Consider the following 26,987-nt stretch of genomic DNA (forward strand, 5'->3'; position numbering starts at 1 on the left):
AACAACCACTGGCCTCGTCATTAATATCACCCCCCTCTTCCTTCACCTCAGCCTCCGCGCATCTTCCTCCCCAGTGAGCGGCCCGAGTAAAACTTAAAGCAAGCGGGCAGCTAAAAACGAAAAGTGACAAGGGGAAGGTAGCCACCCGGCTGTTTTTATTTAAAACGCCGCAGCAATACACCTGGAAAAAGGGTGAAACGCAGCGAAGCACCACCTGCCGCGCCGGCAGGCGGGCGGGCCGCCCCCTCCTTCCCTCAGCGACTCCCGCCCCGGGCGCGCGGCGGGAAGGGGAAGGGGCGCGCGGCGGGAAGGGGAAGGGGCGCAGCCGGCTCCCCTCAGCCGCAACGCCCCCCCCGCCGGGCTCCACCTCCCGAGAGGCGGCAGCAGGGGGGATGCCCGCCTCCCCTCAGCGGGCGCTCCCTGCCGGGCACGGGGCGGGCAGGCGGGCGGGCAGTCCGGTGCCGGTTCCAGTCTCTCCGCCCCGTGGGGCTAAACTAAACTGAACTGCCCTGCCCTGCCCGCCCCCCCCCCCTCCCCAGCTTTTCCCGCCTCAATCCTTTCCCACACGCTCGCGCACACGCCCCCACAGGCGCCTCTGCGCTTGCGCTCCGCCCCCCCGCAGTGCGCAGGCGCGCGGCGCGAGGCGGTGCGGGGGGGGGGGGGGAGCGTGGGGGGGTGGGGTTGAGATGAGCGTACTACTCCCCAATATGGCGGACTTCGACACTATCTATGAGCTGGAGGAGGAGGAAGAGGAGGAGGAGGAGTCCGAGCCTGTGGTGCGGAGCCAGGAGCTGCCCCGGCCCCGCGATGCGCCGGATCCCGTAGCGGTACGGGGCGCCGGGCACATCACTGTGTAAGGAGCGGGGAGGGGGGGTGGCGGGCATGAGGCAGCGTGACAGGCCGGTGTGGTGTGGCGGGGCGGGGGCCGGGCGGGAGCTCGCACCGGGCTGCCGCGGCACCGAGCTGCCGGGACATGGGTGTCGGCTGGCAGGACGGGGAGGGTGTGAAGACGCGAGGGGGGACTCTGTCCTGTCCCTTTTTGCCCTCCCCCGCCCAGCCTCCCCTCACCCGAGGAGGCGAGATGCCCGCGTTACCCTGATCTGCAGCCCCCCCCCCCCCCCCCCCCCCCGCCTGTTTTGTGAGAGGAGTTTTCTTTTTAGCGTGTTTAAAACAGGAAGATCTGTATTTTCCAGTCGCTCGAGGCAACCCAAAGTCATGAACGAACACCTGAAGTTCAGTTGGCTGTTCAGAAGCAGCAGCTAATCAGCCCGGACAGGCCTGAGTGTACTTGTTTTCCCAAACAAATTTGTTCGATAAAAAGCAAACGCCACACGATGTGAGGATGTGCAGTCTGTTCCCTGTGACCCTTCCCTGTCTCAGCTGAGCCGTGGAGCCCCCACACTGCACTGCAGAGGAGGCACATGGCTGTGTTGTGGTTTATCTGCTCCAAACTTAGTTTCAAGTTTGGTGTAGGTTAAGCGTTTTTATCACTAGAACACGACATAAGCTAGAATGTTGGCTACTCATTTAAACAGTTGGAACAGAAGATGAGCAAATTTTGCGACCTTATGTGTAATGTTTACTTTTAGGGATTTTCTTAGTATTCCTGCAAGTAGAGGAATTAATATAACAAAGTACATCCATAACAAGTTGTTGGCTGTTACATTCATTTTTGTGGCAGGGAGGGAGGTATTGAAATTTTTGCATTGTAGAGATCCATCAAGCTTGTGTTGCTTTGAGTCTCTTTGGATTGCATAAAAGAACGCCCATTTCTCTCTGTAAATAGGTGCAGTGTGATCTAGCTATGCAGCAAAAACACTGGGTGGGGAAGGCTCTCTCTCATCCTAATGTTGGATTTGATACTGTGTCCGTCATGTAAGTCTAAATCAGGTTTGCATTGAGCTACTGCCAGTGGATACTTGCTCTGCTGCACCGCAGTGTACTTGCTTGTGTTGATGGAATTTCTTTCTGTCCTGACCCCAAATAACATGTGACCTGACCGAAGGAGGGATGTAACACAAGCCAGATGATTAGAATACCGCATACACATCTTAATAGTTACCTGGTTGTAAGCTCTAAACTGGAAAAAAAAGTTACACACTTATTTGCTTTGTCTGCTGTGATGTTTTTTTGTGTATTAGTGATGTTCCTTAAAGTTCCTTCTTGGCCCCAGCATCTTTTGGGGATGGGCAGGAGCATCTCCAAGAGCTCTGTCAACTAGTGATGTCTACATCAAAAGAAAGCAGTAGTTGTATGTGATGTGGGAATTATGAGCTAGCATATATGTCCTCATAACTGCCTGAACTGAATTCCCATCTACCTTTTCCCTTTCTTCCACTACCCCCAGCATTCTTCCCGTACCTACTTCAATGGTAGAAGGCGGCTTTTATCAGTTCATGATGCATTTTTAAGTCTCCTTACATTAATAAAAACAGCTAGTGGATGATATCGATAAAATGCAAATAAACCCTGGACACTATAGTATGTAATCCTAACCTCTTTATTAAGTGGGAAGTGTTTTGCTTCCTAAAGAGTTTCTGGTTAGTATGTATCAGCTCTGAAATTCTGTCGCTTTTTGATCACACAGATGCTGCTGCTTTTGAAATCAGTTGGCTTCAGAAGCGGCCTGCTCTAGTTACTGAAGTGAGATACATCATCAAGTAAAACTTGTGTTTGTTTTCTGAACCTGTCTGGAACACCGCTGATAAAAATTTATGTTCTGACAAGTTAGACACTCTATTAATAAAAAAAAAAAAAAAAAAAAAAAAAACCACAACACTTTTTGGTTTGTTTTTTTTTTAAAACACATTGTTTTCCTTGGATTTTTGTTTCATATGCCTTCTGTTCCTCATCTGATGCTGGCCTTATTGGATACTTTTGGTGTATAGAGAAGGGATAATTCTCTAATTCCAAGGTCATCTTCTGGTCCAGCTTTTCATGTACAGTCCTCTTATAAAACTCCCAAGTTAGTAGATTCTAACTACGTATTAGTTTCTTGCATGAAAGTTTTTATTCTTATGACCTTGGCAGTGAGATGCTGACCCTAACAGAGTTCTACTGCAATATCCAACAGTACTAAATATAAATTCCAAGAATCTTCTGAGGATTTTTAGCAGGATCTGGCTTTCTCTACTGACTGTTTTGCTAACCCTTTTACCCCTGTGCATGGTAAGAGTGATCATATAAAGTGTATTTGGTTTATTTTACTCACAGAGAGAGAATGTATGTGAAAGTGGTTAGCAAAATTTATGCTCATGTTGTTCGACGTTCTTTCACTCTAGAAGATTCATACTTTGAAAAAATTAACTATCAGTCATATATATTGTTTTCAGAAAGCTTTTGAATTTTAGCACAAAGAAATTACAAGGGCCTAGTAAATGCCTTTTCTTTGCTTCTGAAGTTTCATTTTAATGAGTTATAAACTCATTGTTCACTGTTTCTTGCATAGTCAGTGTGACTCTGGTTAGCGTATCCAAACATAAACATTTTTAACAAAGGCTGAGTCATATGCCTACCAAAGCAATGACAGTAATTTTCAAAAACAGAACACTAAACAAACTAACTTGGTATAATTTTTTATTTATCCGATATAATTTTTCTATATCGTTAAGTCCCTGTGGATGTATAGTAATGAGATAATGAAATAGCCATTAAGCATAGTTTTGCCTTTAGTATGCAGCTCGTGATTCTTGCTGAAGTCTGCAAACCTCCTAGTTTTGGATACAAGTTAACTTTTGTTATTCCATTATATTTTCTGCAGGAGTGCCCCAGGCATCCACAATCCAGGCACTAAGGAAAAGCATATTGTCATCAATTAGAGAAGGCAGGGAAGAGCCAGGTGCTCTCAGTTGTGATAAGATGACATTTGATTACTGTCTGATATTACTCCACCTTCTGCTTATTTAAAATATCAGATTCCACATATTTAAAATAGTAAATGACCTCAGCCTTCCACTAGTTATCAAAAACTTAGTTTTCCAAAACATCCATGGGTAAGGAGGATCTTCTTCAGGAGTTCTGTTGGCTTCATAGGAAAAGTCCCTAGGCTAGGAAGAGAAGTATTAAGTGTTCAGGGAGATTTCAGCTCAGGGCTCTTCAGTAATCTGGACAAAGCTTAGATGGTACCTCATAAAGAATAGTTTGTAGGATCTGAGTTTGTCTGTTCAAGATAGGTTAAACGTCACCTGGATGAGGCATGGGGAAAGGAGCCATGCTGAAAGGAGGTTGGAGAGCCTACTGTACAAGAGTTGACTGAACAGGTTTAGCTTGTGTTGTCTAGTAAGAGTGATTACTATCTATAAATACAGTAGTGGAATAAATGAGAATGAAGCACTATTTAAGTCCAGTGGAAAAAAAGGTAAAGTACCTGCAAATATGTCTGTTCTAGATAAGAGTGTTTTCCAATATTTTCCTGTTTCAGTTCTGGGGATAGGAAACCTTACTTCCTTATACTTTCTAAACTCATGGAAACAATTTTATAATGTGATACCTGTTGCATGTGGGGTTTGCAACTGATGATTCAGGGTGTTCATTTCAGCCTTTAATTTGAGGGATTTATGAATATATCTTATTGCAGCTCACTACGAGAGGTTGCATTCTCCCCGTTTTACAAATGGGGGGAAATGAGATGATGGGACTTGTCCGATGCCATACATCGAAACTGGGAAAGAGGGACAGAAGAACTAGAAAGTGAGGGCATCCTAGTTCTAGTCCAGTGGTGTTGCCAATATGAAACAGTGCCTTGCTTTTGGAGATACTGGTTATCCAGTGAGGAAATTGCAGCGGAAATATATGGGTGACTTATCTGAATTTCTAAATATTAGGCTTTGGGCAGCTTTCACTGAGGAGCCAGAAAACTAGGCCAGAAATAAGTTGCCACCAACTGATGTTTTAAATGATTTAAAGGACAGGTGCTTTAATTTATTTTACATATCTATTTTTAAATATACTGAATTTTGGAAGACTTCATAAGCCAAGTAATACTAGATCATTAGTCTGTTGTAGAAGGTCTAGTGAAGTTACTAACCTCTTAATCAAGACTTTAGGTCTTACCTTTGTTACATTAAATATTCTAATAATACTTCAGTACTTTTACAAAGTTGTTTGCAAAGCTGTAGAACTATATAACATTCTGCTTTAACATTTCTATAAAAAAATACGTATTTTTTTAATCTGGTCCTTGAGTTCCCTCTGCCCCATCTAATAGGAGTTTAATGTTTCTGAACTATATGGTAAATAATCACAAGTATAGTCTGTAAGACTTCTAGAGACACTTTAGTAAAACTCTGCTACAGGCCATCGGTAATGCTGACTAAACATAGTATTATAACATGGCATTATCCTGTTTTCAGTATAGTCAAAACCTTTTATATTCTTTTAGCCATTTGCAGGTGTCACTGTAAAAGAGAAGCATTTCTGTTACTGCGGTTTCTTGGATGTGTTATAACTGAATGGAATGTTTCGGCAACTGATAAAAGTTTTGGGTTTTAAATATGTTTCATGACATTATCAGCCTTCAAATTTGATGTAATATATTGTGGTCTTGTGTTCTTAACAGATTTAAATCGGAAAGCACTAATATATGTTATTCTTTATGGAAGTTGGTGGTACAGTGGGAATGTTAATAAGTGACCAATGAGATAAAAGACACTACCTATGGCTTAGAAAGGTTTTGAACTATGAATTGAAGGTCAGAAGAGTGTTCTGGGGAAATGCTAGTACATGTGTGCCTTTTCTTTTTCCTTTTGCTGTTTCCTAGACATCTGCTACTGGCCACTGTAAGAGTCAGTGTTCTGACCTAGGTGGACCTTTGGCATGATTTAGTGGAACTAGTCAGTTATGTGAGTAGAGTAAATAATTCTGCAGTATTACCTGAGCTTTCCAGTAGTTCATTTATTATGTTGTCTGATTGCTGCGACTTAATGATCGTTTCAGGTAGTTTCATTGCTGATATACAGAAAAGTCTGTATTCCTCAAAGCAAGCTTGCATATGTGCTTCCTATCGTTAGTCTTTTCTGGATTTTCTTTTTTAAAGTCTGAAAAGACTACCACATTGCTCTTCAGGCTTCCTTAAAAATAAATACATAGTATAATACAACTTGGAAGACTTCAGTTTAAAAATAAAAGCTACAAAATATGGAGACTGACTTGCCAGATTACATTCACAGAGAATGGAAATGTACTTATATTAGCAACCTTTATGCTTGCCTAAAATCTTGTTTTTACTGTTTGCTTTTGTAGCACTAATATCATGGCTTTCCAGTTCACTTGGATATGCAGTAGCCCATGCTATGCTGATGTTTAGTTTGCACGCATTCACCTCTAGAAACTTTTCAGTGAAAATATATTGAATGAAACAAACACAAGTAGGTGGCAATTGGTTATAGTGCTTAGAATAGTTTAAGAGACAAAGGTTGAGAAACTTGTGGGGTTTTTTTTAATGTTTTACACAACTAGTGCTCCAATGTGCTGCTCTTTACAAGAATCAAGGCTCTGACTGAAATTAGCTATTGAAAGAACTTGATTGGACTCCACCAGTATTGCTGATAAATATTTTAATTAGCTTACTGGCTTTCTAAAGACAGCACAAGTTCCTTTATTATGCTTCTCTCTTCTTTAATGTTCATTTTACGTTTTTGTATATTTCTAAACAAGATAGACTGCCAGGTTTGGATATCTGAATTTTTACACTGTGCATGTGGGTATGTCTGTATTATATAGTGATAGGGGACTGCTGTCATTTCAGCAATACTAGTATTTGTACAAGTGACTAGTAGGGAGTACTTCAGGTGTCAGTTCGACTCAAAGCAACTACTCTCTTTCCAGAAGGTTTGTTTCTACAATAAATATTACAATACCAACTGTATTTATGCTCCTTTTTGGCTGTCATCCTTCTGTTTGTTTTTTTTTTTTTCCTTTTTTTGAATAAAAATACTCAGGAGATAGTATAGCAGAGCTGACAGTGGGCTTGGTGTAGAGTATATTTAACTGTTACAAATTTAGCATTAAGCTCTGTTCAAACATAAAGGTTGTAGCTGAGAGGCCAGCTGCTGTTGTATTTTCTTAAATTAGTGAATTGTGAAGATTCAAGATTTCAATTCGGGTAGAAGGAGTGGGAGATGAGAGTTCTTGTTCTTCAGTAGCCAGCAGGTTTAGCATCAGAGCTTAGTTAACTTCTTGCCTACTTACGTGCTTTAACTAAAAAAGTCAAGTCAGCCTGCAGTGTTGATATCCTGCTGATCTACAGCACTAGCTTCTTGGAAATTTCAGTTGGTTCCAGTAGTTTTGGAGCTAATGGTAACATAGGTTTACAAGCAAAGTCTAGCTCCTTGTAGTTTTCACTTGTTAGGAAGACTGAACTCTTGCTGAAAACCAACAACAGTTTAATGAAGAATAGTCACAGTGATACCTAGGACTGAATTTTCTTGAAGTTCATAGTTGTTTTTAAACTGTTTTGTTTTTGTGTAGGCTCTTACATGTTTTGCATGAGATGGATTAACTCAGCCCAAAGCAATTTTTTAAAACTATATGGTTATAAAGCTGAGATGATGATGAATGGGTTCCTTATAACTAGCTTTATCTGTTGCATGTGAATAAATTGCATGAGTAAGAGAAATAGCAGTGAAAGGATTATTGAACCTAGTAAAACTGGAATTTAATAGCTGGAGGGTTTTTTTTTTGAAGGAAAGATTGAAACTTACTGCCATGCAATCATAGAAGAATTTTTGTGCTTCTAGTGACTTGAAGGTATTGAAGTAAGGCAACAAACTATATTTCTCTGTCTTGTAAATACACGAGACCTTATATAAACTTAGATTGAAAGCTCATGAAATAATGTAAATGTAAGGGCAAAAGAAATTAATAGTTTTTTGTTTTATTTTTTTTTAAGAACAAAATCTATTACATTTTTTTATTAAGGGAAACAAAGTAAGTTAGGTGGAATATATTTTGTTTGTCTCTTTTGTTTTCAAGGTTTGGCTTGAGCAACAAGTTTGATACAGAATTTCCTTCTGTTCTGACAGGGAAGGTAAGTGTGAGATTAAACTGTTCTTTTAAATGGAAAGATCCAGTGCATCCAGTGGTTTCTGTGTTGCGAATACTATCATTACTGACATTCTAAACACAGGAAAGCTCAACATGCCATCACACTGTTTTCATGCAGGCAACCTACATGAAAGCAAAACTCAATTAGCCTTGCTTTATAGATCTCTGGAGTTTGTGATACCTCCTGTGTGAATTAAATTATTTCAAATGCTAAACCTCTTTTTTTAATATGTCTGTCAAGCCTTGAGTTTCTATTTAGACAGATCTCTGGAAGAGAATCTGTTTTATCTGAAGCTTTAATGAGTAAAATATTGTAGTGCTAAATCTACAAATTAAGTAGGTTTCTAGTACATTTTCAGAAAGACAATAATTGTTTAGTTCCGAAAATGAGTGGTGACAAGTCTCTTGGTTTCTCTGGAGTCCTGTCATCTTACTAAATGCAAGTTTAATACATATTCATTTATAGCTATTAATTAATGAAATCTTGTAACAAAATTCATGGTTATGGTTTTAAATTCTTTTCATAATTGTATGGGGTTTTAGACTTCTAAATTTTGAATTCTTTTTCTCTTGGATTTGTTTCTTTCTGCTGTTTCACACTCTAGTGTTTTTCTTTTGCTTCATTTTATATCCTCCTTGTGTATCTCTTCCAGAATTTGTGAGGGAAAAGTTTATTTGGCTCTTAGTACTTTCTCTAATGTCATACCATACAGCTACACTGCCTCTGCAGCCTCTTGCAGTAGCTGTTGAGTCATATTAACAGTATACTGAAATGCAGCTGGACGGCATCTCCTGGATCTGCTAAATCCATCTGGGGTTTTTCTCCTTCAATTTCACCCCAGAGTATAATGAATAAAATATTTGTATTGAATTTGTCCAGCTTTTTTGACAGCAGTACAATTGAAAATCAGGTTGCTATTTGGAGTTTTTGGTTGTTAAAAGATAGCCTGGGAACTCTGGCCTTGCTTCAGAATCTCACTGAGCTGAAAAGGAAAAGTCTTACTGATTCCATAGTGTCTGATGTGAGGGCTGGTGATAATATCATGTACGTTTTACTACCTTGCATGTGTAAGGTTTATTCTTTTCTGCAAAGATCTTTCTGATCACTGAAAAGCCACAGAATACTTTCTGGAAATAACAATTTTTATGTTACTGTAGTCAAGTTTTAGTTTGTTGTAAACAAGCCTGCAGGAAATGTCAGAACAATTAGATAATATAGTTTAATCTCTTTCTGCCTCTCTGAAATATGTTTGTGCATATTAAGAAAAAAAAAAACAAAAACAAAACAAAACAAATCAAAACAAACCCAACTCCTCCAACCTGGACTTTTTAATGTCAGCATCAATGCCTGTCACACTTCCCACTTGACTGTCCTCCTCTTGTTAAATAGATAGTGAACAGGAGTTTAAATTAAAGTTCAGTTGACTGCTTGGATGTAATTTAGCAGAGAGTAAAGAGGAAATTCTTCCACTTGGCATTTACTCTTGTTCTATAGATCTCATCAGTGACAAATCGCATGAGCAGGAATTTGCTGTGTATAGGTACGCTTATTCTGTTGAGAATCTTGATATTCTGTTATCTTTTTCTCATATGTGGATTTGAGGGGCTTTCTGAGTAAGAAAACCTTGAAAATAAATTAGTTCCCTTTTGTGGGGGGAAAACACCAATCAAATAAGATAGTAAACACATTTTTCTTACTGCTTGCCACACACTGCCATGAAAGACATTAAAAACGAGTTGTGGTTTTTTTGGTTTTTAATACTTCCATGAATTGCAAGAAATAAATAATCTGCTTCTTCCTCTGATCGTGGCAGTCAATCACCTTTATCCCTATTGAAAATGAAAACTGTTTTTTCCAGTAAGAGGATTTTCTTCAAATACTCTGATAAATAATTCAGGATAGTAAGCATTGTAGTCGATTGATACACCACTTTGCGATCTTTTACTGTTCTTAAGATACAAATTTTTACTTTTTATGAAATCACAATTTATGAATAGCATAGTGACTGTTTATATTAGCAATTTGTGATTAAAATGTTTACTATGAACTTGCATTAGTAAACAGCTAGTATAAGGCAATGTTGTACTTTATTCAGAATGTTTGTGTAACATTAATAGCTTTGTTGTCCACTGTGAGTTGATATCAACAATATATCCCATCTGCTAATGGAGTGTAAAAGATGAAGTGAATGGGTGGTGTTGACAGATTTCTCCATGATATTGTTTTTCGTTTTAATAAGTACAGATGAAGATCTAGGTTTTTAAACAGAGGATTAAAAATCTAACACATGATAAAAATCAGAATAGATAAAACTATCTAGCTACAGCTTTCTCCCAGAAGCAGTCACTGTTTGGATTTATGCCACTGTGTGGTTTTAGGAATTTACTTTCTGACCCTCGGTTTGCCCATCTACATGATGATGGTAGTAAATCATCCGCTAATTTTATTTTTTTTTAAATCTGAAATACCCCTTCTTTACCCATCTCCCTTACCTCCTCATCTCCCATTTTCTACAAAGTCTGGGTAGTTATTGTAAATTAGCCTAGAGCTAAGATGTGTGTAATTACATCTTAAATATAGAATTGAAACATGTCTGTTGCTTTTCTTGGGAGAGATGAATGTGTATATCTGAGGATAAAACATAGGCAGTAAGACAATGAACGGACCGAAAATATCAGGTAGGTCAGATGTTGGGCCTAGCTAATTCCACCGGATTGACTTAAATACGTATTTTGCAGGATGAGATGCAAGCTTCAGCTGGTTTATAAATGAGCTAGGCTTTCAAACAGTGCATTATTTTCCATGGGATATTTTAAGAAAAGATTTGACTATATTAACACAGAGGCATTATTTAACTTTTAATGATGTGATTGGACTTTGGCCTAAATTTGAATTCTGGCTAAATTTAAATTGTGTGCTACAGTTTTATAGGATTAGTAATTCTTTTAAAAAAGTAATTTAACAGCTTTTAACAAAATACTTTTCATGATATATGGCACAATAGCATACACTGCTCCAGGTGACAAGAAAATGATGGAGGCAGTGAACCTTAAGGAGGAAAGTGGAGTTTCCTGCGCTGATCTTGAAACAATAAGGGTCCTATACGGAGATTACTGTGCAGTGCAGGGAAATGTAAGCCATAAAACGTGGTCTTGGTATTGTGATCCCATTGCAACATGTGATTGATAGGGTTTGTGATCGTGATTGAAGGAGAAAGATCAGACCTGCTGGGCTTTACTTGCTCTCTTCCTGTGTTTGTAGATTCTCTTGCATCCTGTTGTAAAATATTATGACACCCCCTCCTTTCCTTTTATGTTTTTTTTTTTTTTTTTCCTCCTGCCCTTAAAGACCTAAAAGGAACTAAAGTCTCTTTACAAGGTATACTGCACAGCCAGGAGCTATGTACTTATCTCATTCTGTTCAAGACCCAAACAGAAACTCTCCCAGAGACTTTCCAAAATTACTCAAAACTAGACTTTCTTAGGGAGCTTTCTTTGTGCAGGAGGGGCTGTTAATACTCCGTTTGTTTCAAATACATTAGTCATTTCATATTAACCTTTCAATATCTGTACCTGCAAGAAAGGCAAGACTTAAAAAACAGAAAATCAACAAAATTATTTGACTGTTTCATTTGGATACCATTTTATTATTAAATTAGAAGAGTTATGTACAGATTTGGTTCTTTGTGGCTGTGTAACAATGTTTAGCTGTTACTGAGCTGTAAACTGAGAGTAACAAAACTGTGTTTTGCTTCTATTTATCACAGAATGAAACTTATCTTGGTCACAGGTTCCTTTAGTTTCAAATGAAGATGTCATTGATTGACAGAAATATTTATTGTGATTACATTTCCTAAAGGGAGAAAAATATCCAGTAGTTTGGGTTAACCAAAACCATCTTAAGTAATTTCGTTTTATGTTGCAGCTGAGAGATTCACCTTTATGTGAAAATATTTGGTGCATTACCAGGTCATAGTGGTGCTTTCATAATACTATATCAAGGTAAACATCATACCAAAATTTCTGAAATGGAAATTTTCTCTGCTTCTTGGTGTCATCCAAAGTTGGTTTCTAGTTTAGCCATTGGCAGGGCTGTGCTCTACAGAAAGGGGAGGATTTCAAAATTGTCCTTGGAAAGTAGCATCAAACTGTTAACCTGATGTGGACAGTGACTCCCTTAAAAGTAGCACAGAAATAGGGAATCTCACCATCCCAGTGCTTTCTCATTAGGTCCCCAGTGTTTCTGCCAGCTGTGATGTAAGAATCTGGTTGACTTCTTTTCATGTTGAATGTTATCACTGATGATAAGGTTTCTTAAAGTTAAACTACATTCTAGACCGTGCGATTCCATTGTTTTATGGTCAGTTTGTACAGCTGTATTTTGGGATTGGGGTGTGGTGTTGTCGAGTAAACTTGGTGTCTAATAGCGAAGCAAACTCTCTTTTCTTAGTGAGATTCATTGCAGCAGTACTAATGGGGTCAAGAAAAAAACCTACTTATTTTTATCTTTCAAATAAATTGATAGAATGACACATGAATAAATTTTAAAAGATTTATCAAAGACAGTGCCTTTTGTATATATATAAATGTTAGGAAAATATAAACTTTCTTAAGAGCTGAGAATGCTAATTTGTTAATATATGTAATCTCAATATACTTTGAAGCATGTTTTGACTGCAGAAGCTTTACAGTGTTACTCATACTGCCTACAACCAACCCAGTTGTACTTTACTACAAAACATTCTCCCACACTGAAGATGAAATGGTCTTGCTCATGTGCATCTGGTATTTATTATATCCTGAATACAAGAGCCATCATTGGCAGAGAGATCTGTAAAACCTTCTGCTAGTTTTCCACATTACAATGTGATTCTTTTTTTTCTGTGTTCATTGAAAATGTCCCAATATTTCTGGTTTTCTGACATTTTCTTTCTTTCTTTAAAAAAAAAAAAAATTGCTGTCTATTGTAAAATATACTTAAATGTTGATGTTCCAGTCAGTCTAAAGGATTTTTTTTTTATTTGTTCCATTTGTATATGTAAAAAGAATTACAAGATTGTCTATTTAATAAGGGGTGGTGGGTTAGCCTATATAATTGCAATAGTATTACTTTCTGTGTGCTTATTAATTCCTGCTGTAAAATAATCACAACGTTAAATTATGTTCTTACATCACTAACTGTAGGACTGGCTCGTGTACAAACCCAGATGACCTCTGACTCTATACTGCATGGTGATCTGAATGGCCAGGAAACAGATGTTGTATTTATTTACTCTCTTTCCTGCAATGTTTTATTGAATTTAGCTCTTGTGAATAGGCGGAGGTAGCAGAATCAGGTCCTCTCCATTTCCTGCCCCATAGTTTTGCTCCTTTGGTGAAAGGAGTCTTTGTCATTAAATTAATGCTTTTGTTGTTGTTGCCCTTGTTTGCAGAATCAAATGAACACTTGGGCTTGCTTGGTTGGAAGGATTATGTAGTAGTTGCACAGCTTTGTATACAGACTAATTCTAGGGGTTTTTTTCTTCAACATGGCAAGTAGTTAGGAAATTTTTTTTTTTTGAGTTATTGTGCCTGACTCATCAAGTCTATCAAAGTTGGATCTGGTTATTCTGCTTTGTGCATTCAAATGCTGGGTTGTGTTACAATTAAGAGTGTCATCTTGGAGTTAATACTACAAATCTATATTTGGCTTGTCAGAAGTTATTTAGATTCTGTAGCAAGATGAGGGATTTGGGGTATGCAAATAGGTAAGTACTGTCATTCTTTTGTAAGAAACACACTGCTACCAGAGAAAGGAGCTTATTTCTGGTAGAGAATGTGGTTTTCCACTGTGACTCTACAGTGGCAATATATAGAAAATAATATTTTGAATAAGCTCTGCTTAATTTAAATAAGTTGGTTTTCAACAGCCAGGCTTTATTCATAACGCTGTACAAGATGCATTTCTTTGCCTTGAAGATAATATATGTCTTTCCAGGCTTCCTTATTTTAGGAAGCAGCCACAAGTGAAGTTGTGGCCTCATGTTGATACGGACGACTTCAGGAATTAATTTTTGGACAGAGGTCCATCTTCACCCAGGCACACCCTAGACTTGTACTGATAGGGGATTAATTTGGACAATATTATCCTTCTTTCTGTGACACACAAGTGTGTTTGCTATGAAGATGCCCCGCATTTCCTTGGAAACCAGGGTATTATGTTTCATTTGTATTTTAATCTGCGGAGGCAATTATTGAGAAGATGAACCTGTAATTTCTTTCCACTGAAGTTTCGCACTTCTATTGCAGGTTGCGCCAGAAGAATTCAAGACCAGCATCAGTCGTGTGAATGCCTGTTTAAGAAAGAACCTCCCTGTCAACGTAAAATGGCTGCTTTGTGGCTGTCTGTGCTGCTGCTGCACACTGGGCTGTAGCCTGTGGCCTGTAGTCTGTCTTAACAAAAGAGTAAGTACACATTTCATTCCTCTTATTTTGCAATTACTGATAACAATATATAAAGTTTAATAGTATCATGTCCATTTCAAATCCCTTTTTTTTGTCGCACATTCAAAAGGTTATTCCATTTTCCATTCCTTAGAAAATAAAAAAAATGTTTGTTACTGTAGTAAATGCTCCCAAATTGCCAACTGAATTAATAGTTTTAGGAATAGCTAATACCATCTCAGAACAGGCTGGACTATACGATAGACCTTTAGAAATCCTGGAAATTTAGGTTAAGAATTGAATTAAATGAGTGCAGAACTGGACATTGACCTTCAAAGACTGCCTGAACTGGAGTGAAAATTACTTCTCCTCTCCACACACACACTCACACATCAGAGTAAATATTTTTTTTTAATTAAAAATCACTTTTTCATATGTAGCAGTTACCATTAACATTTCTGAGCTGTGGTTTATTTGACATATTTTACTGTGCTGTTTCTATTAAGAACAAACACAGATTTGTTTTCTGTTCAGGAGTTTTAAAGACTTCCCTTTAACTTATTTATCTACAACAGTTGAGCATTATTGTAAACAGGTCCAAAGAAATAATTCTGAAAAACACTTTAGCAAGATCAGGTAAACATGATCTTAATTACCCCTATGGTTTACACTTAAAATTGATTTATCACAGCAGTAAATGTTTAGGAAATACATAGATACAGTGTAATGATATTCTTTACAGCTACATAGTTTGTAAGACCTGTAGCCGTAAAATCTTATCCATGAATGTAAATAGAACATAGGTGCACTAGGAAAAAAAAACTCTCACATTTGTCAATTTAACTATAGGAAAAGATCTTAAGTAAAAATCTGTTAAAAAGTAATACTTCTGGATTTTGAGAGTTTATGATCTTTAATAAAACAAACCGGACGCAAACCCAAGGAATAGGTATTGCCTTTCAGAGAAAATAGAAGTGTTTTGCCAAACTTTCCAACTTGCTCAAGAAAATAACAGTTGCATTGACTGACATTGAGGTTTTGGTTTAAAAAAAAAATAAATTCACTAAAGGCATTAATACATTAGCTTGTTTAACTGCTAATCTCTGAAGCATATATCACTAAGAAGTTGTAGGGCTTGTTTTAGCTCATTTTAACTGCCTTTAGAAATGTTCTCATTGCAGAGGAATATGCTTGAGATACACAGATGGTATATTTGCAGTTTTAAAACCATATTTAATATTCTTGTGCTGGTGAAAATCTAAATAAATGCCCATGTGATGTTGTAGCGTTAATGTAATTCTCAAGGGTACAAATAATACCTACCAAGTAGGAGTAGGGAAGATCATGTTACTTCTGTGGGTATGTATGTGTGTGTATATTAGAGCAATTTGATCACTAACAATCACAGGCATAAGATGGTTCTTAATTTTCTCTTGTGGTGGGTTGAACCAGGCCAGCAACTAAGCTTACTCGCTCCCTGTGCCTCCAAGCAGGATGGGGGAGAGGATCAGAAGAGCGAAAGTAAGAAAAACTCATGTGTTGAGATAAAGACAGTTTAATAAGTGAAGGAGAAAAAGGGAGGAAAACCCAAGTGGTGCAAAGGCAAATCACTCGCCACCTCCCACCAGACCAGTGCACAGCCTGTCTCTGGGCAATGGGCTACTTTGGAAATAACAGCCCCCCAGTTTTACTGCTGAGCGTGCTGTTACGTGGCGTGGGATATCCCTTTGGTCAGTGCTGTTCAGCAGTAGCTACAACGTTTAAGTGGTTTCAACACTATCTTAGTCTAAAACTAAAGTCTTACATCTATTTTAATCTATTCATAGATCAAAAACACAGCACCATACAAGCTGCTGTGAAGGAAATTAATACCAGCCCAGCCAGTCCCTGTACACTCATCTAGCAACAAAAGGCATTTTGAGATCCAGAGGCTGGAATAGGAAACTAAGTCAGTTGAAACAGGGAACAGCATGTACTTTTGATTTCCAAGGATAGCTTTGTCACTGGAAAAATTTACAAAGTGGTGGATTCTCCACCATTAAGTCTTTGACTCAGGATTGGATAGCTTTGTATCTTTTTTTTTTTTTTTTTTTAATGAGATGGTGTAGCACACCTACCATTATTAGCTTTAGCAAAGGAATTGGTGGATGGAATTTTGCGGCATACAGTGCAGGAACTAGAATAGGTCATCACAGTGATCTTTTTGTGACCTTAAGAAACACCGGAACTCTCAAGATCTTCTCTCCCACAACTGTGGAAAGAGCAAAACATGAAGATCATATGCACTTTGGTATCCAAGAGTTGCAAATACAGGCACTGTTTGTTGTGAACTGGAATTCCGTGGTGGTGAGACTTTTTTTCAGGATTCAGGTAACAGTTACATTAGCAAAATCTGGAAATTACATGTATGTAAATTATGGGTTGTCAGTAGACCACCTGTAGTGAGTGCATATTTGACCAAGAGAATGTAGGAGATTCTGGTTTTGGTGGCTTGGCTATTGCAGGTAGAAATGCTAAATTCAAAAGGATCTCTTAAGTAGATTAATTCTGGGAAAGTTGCGGTCCTAAATTAACAAAAAAACCTCATGGGTGTCTTGTTTTTTTCTGAAGATATGATGTTGAGGTGTGGGGAGTTGAAGTGGTAGGACTTCCATTTATGATTTCTCTTTTGCTTGGTTTTACTTTTATAAAGCTAACTTATTTTCAATTGATCTTAAGCCAGAAATACGATAGTAAGATTCTTCTGGATGAGGCAGGCTATTGAACCATTTATAATACAGTTTTGAATTACTTTTTAGACTAGAAGATCAATTCAGAAGTTATTAGAATGGGAAAATAACAGACTATATCATAAGGTAAGACAAGTTAGAGTGCTTGTTTTCTTCAGCTTTAAGAATAGTAAATTTTTCGTGCATAATTGGCATGTAGAAATTTGAGTCTTGTAATAATTTTCTACTTTATACTGATCTTAAACCTGTATCTGAAGTGTTCTAGATTCTAATAATTTGATATTATTAATGCTTGTTACGTTACTCATCGAAACAGTGCTGTGATGCATTAATCCTTTGATAATTATTTTCTTAGCTTGGTTTGCACTGGAAGCTGAGTAAAAGGAAATGCGAAACTAGCAATATGATGGAATATGTAAGTATTACTTCTGTTAATTAGTTTTCAACATAACTGGCTTTATAGAGAAAATCCTTAATTTATTAGACTGTCACCTATCTGAAAAGATTTCTCAGAAAAACATGCAGTTGTGCTTGACATGTGTCCATGAAGGCCACTCTTAACATGAGCAGTCATGGCATATATTAAGAAATTGTTACCACTAAAGATATTTTCTCTTCCTGGAGTATATACGTAGGGTTGTTATATACACTTGTTTTGGGCTGTAATTTGTAATGAGGGAGACCCCCTGGGACTTTGGTGCATTGGTGTGATTCCCACACCAGTCCACAGTTTTTTAATGCTTACCCACCTTTTCCAGTGGTATTCATAATTACTTTGATTCCAATTATTTGTGCAGAAACATTGTATTTTTACAGTAGTGGTTTTTGTCAGGATATTTTTTTCTTTTTTTTTCCCTTTCTTTTTTGGCCAGCTCTGAATTTCATAAAGTTTTAAGCAAGACAGACAGCTCATTTAGGAAAATAGAATTGAAAATATTGCAGTGGTTCTACTATTCCACCATCCACTTTCATGTATAGACGTCAAGATGATGTAGACTTGGAGAGGTAATCACCCCAAAAAAGTCAGGTGTCCAGATGCCCTGTATTTCAAAATGTCTGAAATCTCTCCTTTACTCTGAGAAACATTTACTCCTTACAAAATATCTCAGATATGTTTAGTCTCATGTACTAGCTAATGTTGCATGGAAATTGTGCCGAAGGTTTGAACTTTTTGGTTACTGTGTTCTGTTCTTGTCTTTTTCCCTTCTTCAACAGGTAATATTAATAGAATTCTTACCAAAATATCCCATATTTCGACCTGACTGAGGAACAGCATTTGGTCTTTCATGTTACCTGTCATTTTCTACCCTTAGTGCCTTGTAGATGATTTTGGAAAGAAGATGGTCTACTTTGCTGTGACTTTAAAATGTTCTTCAGTCGAATATCTTCCTCGCTATGTTACTTTCTTTTGTTAAGAAGAGAACAATTTGCACATTTTTTTATGTTAAATGAGGCTTCTATGTTGCACTCTGAATTTTTAACATTAACAATAACTGATATAGTTGCCACTAGGGATCTGACATCAGTGCTGCTTAAACTTGTTCTGAGCATGCTGCCTTATTAATTTCTATATTTGCTGTCCTCAAACATGCATCCTAATGCTGTGTCATGCTATATTTCATTCTAAATGTCGCAAACCTATAAACCCTCCGTAGAAATGTCCAGGTAAGCGTCTTGTAGTAATGATTTTAGTATAACTTGCTTGCATAGGACTTGCAATCAATAGCACTGGTTTTGTCCTGCACTTTGCAAAATCATCATTTACATTAGGGGGTTATTTTGCCCACTATGGATTTGTAAATATTGACTCTTTGCATAATGTAAAGTGTGGTATGCCAAGGTTTACAGAATGTAATATAGCTCTTATTCTATTGCCAACAGTCCAGCATCATTTTCTTCATGACATTTGCTAGTGTCCCTCTGATTGTATAGACCCATTCACATCCTGTTTTTATGGTAAAGCCATAATGAGTTTGTACATACTATCAGATGTATAGGGCTCAGTTGCACTTTGTTTAGTAAATGGATGAAAAATACATTTCTGTCTTTTTAAAAAACAAACAAACAAAAAATTTCAGATGGTGTTTGTAGCACCTGAAATAGGAAGCTTAAATACTGTTCACCTTTGAAAAAGTTGCATTTGAGGGGCAGGTGGTGGCTGCTATTAGCAAAATATCCTAAAGCCTCTTTTTAAGTTAAGAATATATGAATGTCAAGTTTTGTTTTTAAGTAAGGAAAAGTATGTTCCATAATTGGAGACCTTCATTACTAAGGAGAAAAATTTGGAAAGGCCAAATCAAAGCTGAAGTAACGCTTCTGTTCTTTCTGTATTGTGAGAGTACTTCAGCATTTTAACAGTTAAGTGACATGGCATCCTTTCCAGTGGAAATAAATTTTATCTAAACCAGAGTAGTGTTTCAAAATATGCTGATGGGAGGAAGTGGATCAGTTGAAAGGGTTCATGCATATGTTTTGGCATTTGGGCACAGTCTGAAGAGCCACAGATGCCTTGTGGAATTCAGGAGTATTTTTGGATTCTTCCCTGCTTGCCTGATTTCAGGAAGGGAAGTGATTGTAGAAAAGCTTCCTCTAATGGCTGGCCTAAGCAGGACCACTTGATAGTAGTGAGCAAATGAAAATGGATGCAGGTTCCCTCCCTTTCCTGACTAGAAATAAGAAATTGGAGAAAAAACAGCAGATGACCGAGTCTTTGCAAGTTGTGATGAGTATCATTGTGAGTGTCCAGGCATTTCTTTGCATCAACTTGACTCCTTGTGACATCATCCCGAGTCACTTTTCAGTTTCAGGGTGACTTGGGATTTCCTCTGAATGTATTTGCATCTTTTCAGTATGCAGTATTGTATTAAAATATAGTATTTGTAAAACCATTGCATTCTAATAACTGTAGTAGGTCAGATTTCTTGTACACAGTGTTTACAGAAGGCCAGTTTTATGCAAGTTGTTCCTTTGAATCAAATTCCATGCTACTCTTACTGTACAGCTGAGGAGTCAACCTCCAGCGCTTGCAGTAGTTTCCAATCACAGACTGATGCTTCAGACTCTGAAATCTGTATACTTAGTGCGGAGGTTTCCTTTGACTGATAGATTGGTGACAACTAACTGTGTAATTGCATATGTAATATAATGAATAAAAAGCTATTGTGTTGTTTGAATTTAACATTAGCTATACCTTGCAACTCAGATTTCTATTACAAAGCCAAGCAAAGTGTTCTTTACAATTTATTTTTTTAGGATGAGTGTTAACTGGAAGCAGAGAAAATACTTAATGGCAGAAAAATGCAGTGTAAACCAAAACTGAAATAACGCACACAATTCTATGTATTTCTCTTACAAATAAGTTTCTGGAGTGAATGAAGGGAGCTTAGCTTAATTAACAGAACAATGGAAGTCTCCTACTGTTACACCAGAACTTTGTTCGTAATTTTCTTTTTTTGTGTAAGAAACTCAAGAAATCTCAGCACGTTCTTATTTTCTTCTTTATGTGACTGTATTTTCAAAATGTTCTTTTCTGACTGAGAGAACAGGCAAGCTGAATGACAGTTCTAGTCACTGCCAGCAGTGAATGCTGAGCAGTCTTCAGTCTTGCTGGTAAAAGAAATCCTCCTCGGTCTGTGCTGACTTGATGGCATTCAGTTCAAAATTTCTCAACTTGATCTGTCTTGTTTCTGTGAAGTGCTGTGCCAAGCTGAGAGAATACCCGGAGCTAGAGGAGCCCCTGGGGCTGCTCCCTGGCCACCCTGTGCTGCGCTATGACCAGAGATCCAAGGCAGAACAAGGTCCCAGCTTTGCCTTCCCGCCTTCGTCCCCTTCCCGTGGGCCTGGCCACGTCCAGTGCCGCAGGCTGCTCTGCCCGCAGCCGCTTGTCTGCCCCTGGGTCTTTCCCAGGCACCACCAGGCACTTAAGCACAGAATATTAGTTTTTAAAGTTTACATTTTAAGTTTGTAAATTCTGTACATTTTACTTTGTCCTTAATTGTTAACTGTATAGTGTTCAAACCATGAAAGGGTCTCTCTGTGTGCTTTAACAGACATTTAAATATGTGGCCATGAAGCAGCTAGTAAAGAGAGCCAAAACTGCCATTTACAGGAAGCTCCGTGTTTTAATAAGTAGATAAATTTGCATTAAAATGCAAAACCAGAACACAGTATTATGTTTGCATCTGAAAGACACAGGTTCCATAGCTCATATAAAGATTAAGGCAGCTGTAAGTACTGCTGCGAGCTCGTGCACTCCTACCTACAGGTTCTTTTTGGCCTGGGCTGTCCTCTGCTTTAATATAAAAACATTCAGCAGGTAATTACGTCTCACAAGGCTGAAAATCTCATTTTTGACAATAAGAAGTCAGCATGAATTGGTAAACCAATTTATGGAGGATACTTCTTAATTAGAGAAATAATTTGTAGCAATGTAACGGAGAAATGTTAGCAAAGTGTAGTGGAAGTGGTGAAGAAAGTGCCTTGACTGGTTCCAACAAGAGAAAACATTGTGCAGAGAGTAAGGAGAAGAGGGCATTAGTAACTATCAGTAGCGTGAGTTTGCAGCAGATTTTAAAAAGCAGTTACTGCCTATCAAATCAGCGTTTAATTTTTCATATAAACATGTTGACACTAATTTTCTGTTCTAGTTTTTATCTAGGAGATATTTGGGTTTGTATCTAGTAAGTTTTGTATCTAATGAGTATTGAAGTATTAAAGAATGCTGGCAGAGCATCAAAGCTCTGAACTACCGGTTCCCCACCTGCATCTGTGAAGTTGTTTTACCATAGGAGGGGAAAAAAAAAGTGTTCCAAGACATGCACAGACAAGTCTAGGAAGTGTGGATTCTGTTGTAGATGTGTGACTTTAAAACAGAAAGCATTTTTGCTAAATCTGGTGTGGTCTTGATAAATAAAAAAAAAAAGTTCCTATGCTTTTCCTTGATAGGTACAAAACTCCATATGCAAAAACATAAGTATGTTCATTATTGTCCCACTATGACAGTTTACTTCATTTACTTGTCAACACACTACCATTGGAGCAATAAAAATGTCAAACTATTAATATTCAATGTAAATAATTTATCATTTTAGTAAGTAATGTTATGTGATTCTTCTGCCATTTGTTTTCTTTTTGTTTTCTGCTTTTGATGTTCTTATGGTGTTGTTACTTGTACTGTTTAAGAAAAGTGGTTTTGTTTAAGCTGTATGAAACTTTGTTCTTAACAGTTTTATTCTGTTTACAAGTGAACAGCCACTTTTTTTAACAGGACTTCACATCTTGAGAGTTTTGGGGGTTTTTTAAATTAAAATAAAATTCTAACTGAGCTTGCTTTCTACTATTTACTGCACTGGCTTGTGCCATTAAAAGAAGCTGCAAGTCAGACATGCTTAATCACTTTGAGACATTTTTCTTTAATTAAATTTAAAGATGAAAACATTTGAGTAGTGCAATGTGTTTGTGGGGGAAAAAAAAAAGCTTCTGTAGCAGCATGCTCATCAGCTGTCAAAGGAATGGCAGTAGTAGTGGTGGTGGTTTTTTTCTTTGAGACACATTTCTGATACAGCCAAATCAGGTGCTTGTATTGGGACTTTTAAGTATGATTTGTCTGGTTTAAACAAGACTTTGAAAGCTTAAGAAGGCTTTTCAAAAAAGAAATCTGCAGAATAAGCATCACATTTAGTCTCCAGATAATTTGGTTGATTGGCTTACTGACCCTCTGTTGTAAGGACTTTTTGTAGGAGTCTCTTGCTGCAGTGTTCCTCTCTGAAAAGCAAGAGGGTTTTCTCCTGTGCTGTTGTAGTTGCACCTCAGAGAGCACAACCTGAGCGTGGGTAGTGTGTGTTAGTGAAATAAATCATTGGCTTATATCAAGGCTTGTGAACGCAGAACAATGTGGCCTTTTGTGTGTGTGTTAACAGGCTGGCTTTGTAGCTGTGAAAGCAGGACTTAAAATTAAAGCCTGTGGCTCATCCCTGAGGAAGGAATATTGAATTCCTGAAACGGGCATGTGCAATGTTTTTGTTGAAAGTTGGTGTCCTCAGTTGTTTTGGACAAATACAGGAGCATCATCTAGGTTGACATGCTGTTTAAGCATGTAACTGTTGCTGAATATTGTTTGAGAAATTTAGAGAATGTTACTGTGGTATTAAGACAAATATAAGAACATTGGGCTGAGTCGTAAACGTAATGTTATGTTAGGGTATATGAGATGTAATTGCCTAGACTACTAGCAAAGGTCCATTTAAAGAATATTTGGCATCTGGCCCCAACTTCTACTATTGGAATGCAGTTTCAGAACTGTTCAGTAGTGAAGCTTACTATAATGTCTGTGCCAGTGCTTTTAAAATTCTACACATCTGTCATGTTAGTATTGGTCTTCAGAATAAATAGTTGAAGTGTTCCAGCTGAGTTTATTTTTCTAGTTAAGCTTATAGAGATTTAAATCCTCTTAGTCTTCATTTGCTAGACAATTAAATGTTAGTCTCCTCTCAAAAGCAAAGTTCTCTGTTTCTGATAATCCCAATTGGATTTGCTTCTATTTATTCCAGTCTGAATTAATTTTCCTTGAATAGGTGTGACCAGAAACGATCAGATATTTCAGATACTGGCTCATAGCTAAGGCACTGGGTATTTCAATGTAGATAGTTCCCTCTCTTATGTGAAAATAATGTGATCCGTTAAATTTAAAGGGTCACATTTGTCTTCTTAATGGCTGTATTGTATTTCTGTTTCACAGCCATTCTGTGATAAATTTGGGACTTTCTCTCTTCAGTCACTTCTCATTTATACGAGTGCCCGACAAACTCTCATTACTAGTCCCGTCAGTCCGGATTTATCATTTCACACTTTGTACTGTTGAATTGCTTGATACTTGTATTACAGTGGTCCTCCCAATCCTCCAATTCTTCTTGTGTATGTGCTCCCATTCCTCCTGTAAAAAAATCTTTTGTTGCTGACTGATTCCATCTGCACGGTTAACAAAACTGTTTTTACTGAAAAGATTAGTTCTAAGATTAATGTCTAGATTCTGCTTGTAATTTTCTAAAAGTCCTTTTACTTAGTCCCCTACCTGATTTAAATTTTTCTATTATTTCTCCATCTGACTGAACCAGTAATTTCCTTGTTGTAGTTTATCTGGTAGATCTAACTAACCTATTTAGACTTTGTTGATTTATACCTGTTTATTTTGTAACAATGTGAACAGGGCTGGTTTTAGTCTAGGCTAAACTACTGACTTTTCTGTAATAATTGGATCTGTTTAGAGGATTATCCTTTTAATATATTCACTTTTTATTTCATATTATTTAGATAAACCATATGATCCACAGTAGACTTTTTTTGAATAATAAATTAAAATTTCTGCAGGAAATAGATTTATATATCTTAAACTCACTGGTAACAAATATGACCTGAGATTTCTGCTAGAAAAAAAAATGTTTTAAAGAACGTTCAGAGCAACAAAATTCTAAGAAAATTGGGAGGAGGAGTTAAAGTAGCTCTCAGACTAAAAATAATTTTTAAATAAATTAAAAGGCATACATCATGTAAAAGGTAATGACCGATCTGTATTTAGTGTGAATTGTGATGTGCAAGGCTAAATGGGTAATTGAAAATTACTGGTTCTCCTGACAATATCTACAGGGACATTCTTGGACATTGATGACAAGGAAGTGTCTGAATAGGGCAACAAATATAAAAAGGGGTTCTCACATTAGCAGTATTGAAGGCAATGCACTAATATGCCTTGTGGTTGTGATGGGTGCTCAATTTGAGATGCTTTCAAGCCTTCTGATTTGAAGAATATGGTCTGCTAAGACTCTGCAAACAATAGCCCTAAGGCTGCGTGCATAAAATGGCTGGGAGTGCCCAAACAATAATGGGAATGGTTAGAAGAAACCACAGCAACATGGGACAGCTCAGCAGCACAGGGCAACTTAATTCCACACTAGTTTCCTACATGTTTGAACATCCTTCATCAAAGACAAACTTGTTTTGACCTTAGAATGACAGTCTTATGGATGGTGAAATCTGTAGCCACAGAGGGTCAGTCTGCATCTTAATCTGAGCTAGATTATGAAGTGCAAAATTGTAAATTGAAAACTAAGATGCCAGTGGTCCTTACTGCTGTTTCCATGAAAGTACAAATGAGTTCCTTTCAAATCTAATTTAATTTCTGTTGAGGTTTTGGTTTAGTTTTTTTAGATAATTTTCAAGTATTTGTAAGGTTCAAGTGCTGGTTTGGGACCATCTGGAAAAAAAACCAAACTATTGTAAAATCTGTTAGTACCTAACAAGAGTTGTTGGCCACTGCTGAGGCTCTTGATATGAGTGGCAATTTTCCACCTCTGTGAGCTAACCTTCAGCCATTGGTAGCATATGACCAGGGAATCAGAGGTCAACTCTCACTATACTTCGGGTGTCCAGTTGTCTAATTCCTATTCCAACTGCTACGGTGAGCATTCGTTCAGTATTTCTTTCCACCTGTAGCAGAAAACAGGAGACAACGAGGAGGAATGGATCCTAGCCACACTTGAACCACAAAGAGAAGAGACACATCCGAGGTAACTTTTTGATACTGTATTTTTTTTTGTCATCGTTGAGTGCATGGAAAAGGTAACTTACTTTAAGTTTCTTTATAATTTTTGGTAGCATCAAGTAGTGCTGAAAATCACATTGCTCCAAATTTCCATGTAGTACTGACGGAATTAAGAGCTTTGAAACTCAGAGAGGGTGATACCGACTGGTACAGCTGCTCTAAATTGGAAGCTACCCTATGGCTTTGAACTGCCGAATTGTAAGTATCAGGCATTACATCTTCAGCGTGTAAAATGTGAAATTCGCTTGTGAGCTGTAAAGTCAGAAATGGGTCACGCAAAACCTGCCCAAAAGGTACTGAACTCTTTCATAGTGTGACAGACGGTTTTGTGAATACTGCTATATTGGCAGAACAGGTGTTAGGACTGGTGAAATGAACACAAACAGCAGCAGCATTTGCCTCTGGTCACTTCCAAAAACTTTTTTTGAGAATTCTGCAGGACTCCTAGGGGGAAGCTCCTGGCTCCTGGTGTCAGGCACAGGAGCCACGCTAGGTGTTCATGCAGTAATGCTCGCCACGCTGAGCTGATTTCAGAGGCTGAAACTCTCCAGAGCCTTAATCTTACCAGACTCCGTGTGAAAGGTTGAAGAAAAACCATATTTTAGGAGTCTCGATGTGACACCCCCGGTGCCAGACAGCGCTGTTGTAAAATGCGAGCGCTGGGCTCTGCTGGGGAAAGCGGTTCCATCAAGCCTGTGCTGCGTGTCAGAGTGAAGGCTGTGGCTGCGGAGCACCTCGTCAGGGAGATCGAGGGGATGAAGATGAAAGGCTGAGTGGGTGGGTGGCAGTGAAAACCCTGTGCCCCTTCCCGCGCTGCTGGGACAAGGCTCGGGTCTGACTGGGAGATGGAAACCCGCTTGTTGGTCTGACTGGGAGATGGAAACCCGCTTGTTGGTCTGACTGGGAGATGGAAACCCGCTTGTTGGTCTGACTGGGAGATGGAAACCCGCTTGTTGGTCTGACTGGGAGATGGAAACCCGCTTGTTGGTCTGACTGGGAGATGGAAACCTACTTGTTGGTGTGACAAGCGTCGGCGGGGCAGCGAACCGCGGTGCGTTCCCCCCCCTCCCCTCCGTTGCCCGCCGCGGTGCGGGGCCGCCCTTTCCCGCCAAACGCCGGCTGAGGGAGGCCCAGGCCGTGCTGCTCCCGCCGCGCATGCGCTGCGCATGCGCCCCTCGCTGGCACAGTCGCCGCCG

General features: G+C 38.4%; 1 protein-coding gene across 2 annotated transcripts; it reads left to right on the plus strand.

The window, feature by feature from the left end:
• The first annotated feature begins 666 nt into the window (after positions 1 to 666).
• Positions 667 to 22,629, plus strand: CHIC1 (cysteine rich hydrophobic domain 1). 2 transcript variants are annotated; one of them, XM_042807429.1, is made up of 6 exons: positions 669 to 853; positions 7,972 to 8,026; positions 14,332 to 14,487; positions 17,265 to 17,321; positions 17,551 to 17,610; positions 18,411 to 22,629. In XM_042807429.1, exons 1-6 carry the CDS (start codon positions 687 to 689, stop codon positions 18,459 to 18,461), a joined length of 546 nt encoding a protein of 181 aa, XP_042663363.1. In that variant the 5' UTR covers positions 669 to 686; the 3' UTR covers positions 18,462 to 22,629. The 2 variants fall into 2 exon arrangements, with proteins under 2 accessions (XP_042663364.1, XP_042663363.1); XM_042807430.1 differs by lacking the exon at positions 7,972 to 8,026 and having other exon boundaries at positions 667 to 827.
• The last annotated feature ends 4,358 nt before the right edge of the window (positions 22,630 to 26,987 follow it).

This window comes from Tyto alba, unplaced genomic scaffold (genome assembly GCF_018691265.1).
Source record: "Tyto alba isolate M040663 unplaced genomic scaffold, T.alba_DEE_v4.0 Super-Scaffold_5, whole genome shotgun sequence".
NCBI classification, from domain to species: domain Eukaryota; kingdom Metazoa; phylum Chordata; class Aves; order Strigiformes; family Tytonidae; genus Tyto; species Tyto alba.